This window comes from Pelobates fuscus, chromosome 6 (genome assembly GCF_036172605.1).
Source record: "Pelobates fuscus isolate aPelFus1 chromosome 6, aPelFus1.pri, whole genome shotgun sequence".
Lineage (NCBI taxonomy): Eukaryota > Metazoa > Chordata > Amphibia > Anura > Pelobatidae > Pelobates > Pelobates fuscus.
Window position 1 is genome coordinate 251,377,877 of NC_086322.1, and position 6,000 is coordinate 251,383,876.

Here is a 6,000-nt window from a genome sequence, read left to right on the forward strand (position 1 = left end):
TGGTGCCAGCATGGCAAGGAGTGCTTTGGTATCCGTGCCTCCATTGTACGTAGTCAAACCATTTTAGAACAGTTTGACATACTACCTGCATCCCTTCTCCACTACAAATGACAGAGACGGAAGATGACTTTAGAACTAAGCTCCATCAGCCAATGAGCTATTCTCTGTTGTAGTTTTCTGTTTGTAGTTGAGGGAGTCGCTCCCTGTGGACCCCAAGTAAGAAGTCAAACTGTTCTGTTATGGTTATAGTGCTTGGAGTGTATATTATATACATATATGTATATATATACATATAATTAATACAATGTTGAACACAAATCTGCACACCTGTCAAGCCATAAGACTTGCTTTTCCCACAGGAATTACAAATTTGCACTGATGTTACTACAGCAAAGGAATCAAAGGGGGAACATATGCAAATTAGTCTAACAAGGAATCACAGACTGAAAAAAAAGTAAGCAATGTTCAGCTTTTCACATATCTGTATTACTGATTCTTCAAAAGGTGAAAAACTAATTTTGAAGCGATTTTTAATTTTGCCACAAACTGGGGAAGAACACACACTTCTTGCATGACAGCAACTGGCATCACAGCAACAGTCTGATTTCAATGCAGAGTGGTGTCTTTGTTTTTATAATCTACAAATTAATGTTTGTTTGTTTTTAAATGAATGACAACATGTAAATTTGGAATAAATAACATGAATTCATGGATCCGCTTGTGTTAAAAGTTGAGACTCATGGTAATGATGAGGAGAATAAAATATAGTACAAACAGTACAAACAAAAAATTAATAACACAACAAATAGTACTATTTAAAACTGTTTAAAGAAAAATACACACATATCAATGTTGATTTAGAATCAACTAGGTTAATTTCACACCTGTCACGTAAGGTGTGACACCATTAAAGGAGTTACACAGGTACTTCAGATTACTGCTTGACACATCGGTTTGCAATAAAGTATATACATTTGTTTTTGATACTTGGCAATCTACCAATTGCTCATCTTTGCAATATAGTTTTTGTGAATTGTGTCTGTGTGTTTAAATGTGTTTTTTTTTTGTATTATGTATGTGAATGCAGGGCTGTATTTGTATGTAGTATTTTTGTTTGAATGCAGATGTGTGTTTGTATGTATTGCTGGAGTTTGGATGTAGTGTGGCCATTTGAATTCGGGGATATGTATATGTAATATTGGTGTTTGATTGCAGAGGTGGATTTACTTGTAGTGTTGGCATTTAAATGCAGGGTTGTATTCACATATACACAAACACTGCCACACACAGATGGTTAAGGTTATTTCCCACAGGAGAAGCCCATTTCAATTATGCAATTTCTTACCAAGATAGTTAACTTCACAGATACTACTTTATTTGCTATATGCAGAAATAACTAAAAAAAAAACAAAACAAAAAAAACGGGCCCAAGTAATCAAAGCAACTAGTAGAAAAAACTGCAATAAAAATTGAGCTTATCCACTAAACTGAGCCCAGGAGAGGATCTGACCTTATATTACTGTGAGCACAGCCAGATGGCAGTCCGTAGGGAGTGGCTGGGTAACCTGTGCAAAGCGTGGGTCATGACGCGGACTTCAGAGAAGATATTGTGTAGCAGGCTCCTGGAGAAGTGGAGTTTGCAATATCAAGGAATGCGTTAAACAGAGAGGTCCTAATTCCTATCTGGATTAAACACAATTAATCAGTCGATGGAGGAGCAAGTTGATAGTCCATTGGCAGACTGGTTTGGCAACAGGCTGCAGCAGCACTGAGGATCATAAGGTCAGTTCTCAGCTTTGCTAGGGAAAAGAGAGCGAACACAGAGGCATATATCATACTCAAATAATAGAGACCAGAGCAAACCACACGTTTAGTTGAAATAGCCCAGTAATAAAGGAATCACTGTTAAAGGGACATGACACAGATACACACTGACACACTAATACACAAACGCAGACACAAGTCATCCTTCTGGGCTGGTGTAGGCAATTTTCTTCCTCTATGTCTCCTCCTCTCTCTTTTGTCTTTCCATACGACTCTCTGTATGGTAGGAGGAAGTGCATTAACTCACTTCCTCACAAATCTGCGGTCATTGAAGAACTGTTGATTTAAAAGGGACCCTGTGCACAATTCAAGGGCTGCAAGATCCGACCAGGCTCCGTTCTCCAGTCTGTAGATATAATTTATGGGTTCAGAGTGTGCACTGACAATTCATAGCCAATGAATTCTCTTAAGCCTTCGACAAAGTTAATAATACTAAAATGAGCACAAAACATTTACTTATATACAGGTGATACTCGAAAAATTTGAATATTGTGCAAAAGTTCATTTATTTCAGTAATGCAACGCAAAAGGGGAAACTAATATATGAGATAGACACATTACATGCAAAGCAAGATAGTTCAAGCCATGATTTGTCATAAGTGCGATGATTATGGCTTACAGCTCATGAAAACCCCAAATCCACAATCTCAGTAAATTAGAAAATTACATGCAATCAATAAAACAAGGAGTGTACATAGAACAATATCAGACCTCTGAAAAGTATACGCATGCATATGGACTCAGTACTTGGTTTGGGCCCCTTTTGCAGCAATTACTGCCTCAATGCGGTGTGGCATGGAAGCTATCAGCCTGTGGCACTGCTGAGGTGTTATGGAAGACCAGAATGCTTCAATAGCGGCCTTTAGCTCTTCTGCATTGTTCGTTCTCATGTCTCTCATCTTTCTCTTGGCAATGCCCCATAGATTCAGGTCAGGCGAGTTTGCTGGCCAATCAAGCACAGTAATGCTACGGTCATTGAACCAAGCTTTGGTGCTTTTGGCAGTGTGGGCAGGTGCCAAGTCCTGCTGGAAAATGAAGTCAGCATCCCCATAAAGCTCGTCTGCGGAAGGAAGCATGAAGTGCTCCAAAATCTCCTGGTAGACGGCTACGTTGACCCTGGACTTAATGAAGCACAGTGGACCAACACCTGCAGATGACATGGCTCCCCAAATCAACACAGACTGTGGAAACTTCACACTGGACTTCAAGCATCTTGCAGTGTGTGCCTCTCCATTCTTCCTCCAGACTCTGGGTCCTTGGTTTCCAAATGAGATGCAAAAGTTGCTCTCATCAGAAAAGAGGACTTTGGACCACTGAGCAACAGACCAGGTCTGTTTTTCTTTAGCCCAGTTAAGACGCCTCTGACGTTGTTTGTTGTTCAGGAGCAGCTTGACAAGAGGAATACGACATCTGAAGCCCATGTCCAGGATCCATCTGTGTGTGGTGGCTCTTGATGCACTGGCTCCAGCCTCAGTCCACTCCTTGTGAAAGTCCCCAACACTTTTGAATGGCCTATTCCTGACAATCTTCTCCAGGCTGCGGTCATCCCTGCTGCTTGTGAACCTTTTTCTTCCACAGGTTTCCCTTCCACGTAACTTTCTATTAATGTGCTTTGATACAGCACTTTGGGAACATCCAACTTCCTTCGCAATTACATTTTGAGGCTTTCTCTCCTTATGGAGGGTGTCAATGATGGTTTTCTGCACAACTTTTAGGTCAGCAGTCGTCCCCATGATTGTGATTCCTACTGAACCAGACTGAGAGACCATTTTTAAGTCTCACAAACCCTTTGCAGGTGTTATGGCTTACTTAGCTGATTAGAGTGGGACACTGTGAGCCTAGAATATTGCACCTTGTCGATTGTGGATTTGGGTTTTCATGAGCTGTAAACCATAATCATCGCACTTATGACAAATCACGGCTTGAACTATCTTGCTTTGCATGTAATGCATCTATCTCATATATTAGTTTCCCCTTTTACGGTGAATTACTGAAATAAATGAACTTTTGCACGATATTCTAATTTTTCGAGTATCACCTGTACATGAAAATAAGTTGTATTATGTGTCCCAGGGCTACCAAGGTAAGTGTTAAGCCATTTGAAAACAGTTTGGCTTTTTACAGTGAGATGGCAGCTGTAAGCTCCTAGAGCCATAATCTCTACAGCGGTCTCAGTGGTTACAGTGCTTAGAGTGTCCCATTACATGAAAAATTGATTAATCAAATTAAAAAATAGAAAAAGAAAAAAGCGATAAGATTGGTTGGTTATTACATATATTTATATCTTTTTTTGCAGACTTCGGATTACCATGATGACCCCACTACTGATTACTATGCTGCATCTGAATATTTCCACGAAGTGGCTGTAATTTGTAACAGAAAGGAAATATATGAATTCAGTCGAATTTTTCAACCATGTTTGTGTACACTCGTTTTTCTGGTTGGCATAGCTGGAAACAGTTTGGTTCTTTCTACTTACAGCTTCTCCAGAAAAATTAAATCGATGACAGATGTCTACTTGATCAACTTAGCCATAGCCGACCTCCTTCTTCTCCTGACTCTACCTTTTATAGCTGTAAATGCAGTCCAAGGATGGGTGTTTGGTAATATAATGTGCAAAATTGTTGAAGGAATGTATTCAATCAATTTCTTCAGTGGCTTTCTCTTTCTAACATCCATCAGTGTGGACAGATACATTGAAATAGTTCAAGCAGTTGAAGCCCATAGAATGCGTCAAAAGTCCATCTTTTACAGCAAATTGGTCTCCACAGGGGTCTGGGTGTTATCTGTTTTGCTTACATCCCCACAGTTTATTTACAGTAAATCTCAACTGGTGGAAGAAGTGAACATTTGCAGTATGGTTTTTCCAGAAGATGTCACTGCCATGGTGAAAGGGATCAGCAACTTCTCCCAGATCAGCTTTGGTTTTATTATTCCTTTCTTTGTCATGGTCTTTTGTTATTCCTTTATTGCCAAGACCTTGATGTCTGCCAGAAGCTTTGAGAAGCACAAAGCTCTTAAAGTTATCATCTCCCTTGTGGTTGTGTTCGTTCTCTTCCAGCTCCCGTACACCCTGGTTATGTTTCTTGAAACCACAGACCTGCTGAAGAAAGCTCAGATGTCTTGCACAACAAGAATGCATAAAGATGTTGCCTTTATCGTCACCAGAAACCTGGCATTCATCAGGTGTTGCTTAAATCCCATCCTATATGCATTTATTGGGGTAAAGTTCAGAAAGGACATTTTACATTTGCTAAAGAATGTAGGGTGCATCTCAAGGGCCAGATATGCCAAGTACTGTGGAACAAGCAAATCATGTCCAAGCTCCATGGCAGGAGAAACAAGCAGCTTTATTCTATAATTATAGCACCATTTCCTTCAACCACAAATCTAACAGAACACTCCAAGAACCATAACCACTATAGCACACTGTGGTGGCTGTGGTGGCTATGGTGCAAAGAGTGCCCTAGCACACCCTACTAAATGCAGTCCGACAACTTATCAGGGTTGGCTGTGCGCCAGCCACCTCATCCATGAGTGTTGGAAGCTTCATTGGCTGAGAGCGATCAGCTGAAAAAGTCCTCAAAAAGCAATTTAAAAGCCAATTCCATAAGTGTGTTCAGTTATATAAAATCAGAATATATTCCTGATGGGTTTACCAACCTCTGTTATCATACATTTAAAACTATACTGGCACCCCATATGACAACCCTATTTAACCAATGCTTTCAAACAGGCACCATGCCCCCGGAGATGCTTAAGGCCCATATTTCTACACTACCAAAACCAAGGAACCCCCCCCCCCCCCCCACTGCCCAAATTTTAGACCTATCTCTTTATTTAATTGTGATACCAAGATTTATTTAAACTCATCGCGAAGCGGTTAGCTAACATACTGCCGCGCATAGTACACAATAATCAATCTGGCTTTGTAAAAGGCTGGCAGGGATCCGACAACACTAGGAAAATCTTAAACATAACAAGTTAGAATGACTCTCTACCTGTTAGGGTAGAAAACTCTACAGGTGAGTGTCCAGCTGGAGATAGTTACTAAAGCTCATATAGTTGGTAATTATTTACAATTTTACAAGAAAAAATGTGTAACGAGACCCATATGAAACCAATGTTTGGTGGTCAAAAGGAATAATCAAAAGCCAAATGGCTCATCCTCTCTTT

General features: G+C 40.1%; 1 protein-coding gene across 1 annotated transcript in view; it reads left to right on the forward strand.

Moving 5' to 3' along the window:
- CCR10 (C-C motif chemokine receptor 10) overlaps nucleotides 1-5,264 on the forward strand; it is a 44,334-nt gene extending 39,070 nt beyond the window's left edge. The window contains exon 2 of the mRNA XM_063425401.1: nucleotides 4,121-5,264. Within this exon, the coding sequence (XP_063281471.1) occupies nucleotides 4,121-5,185 (1,065 nt within the window). The 3' untranslated portion in view covers nucleotides 5,186-5,264. The remainder of the gene's footprint in view (nucleotides 1-4,120) is intronic.
- The last annotated feature ends 736 nt before the right edge of the window (nucleotides 5,265-6,000 follow it).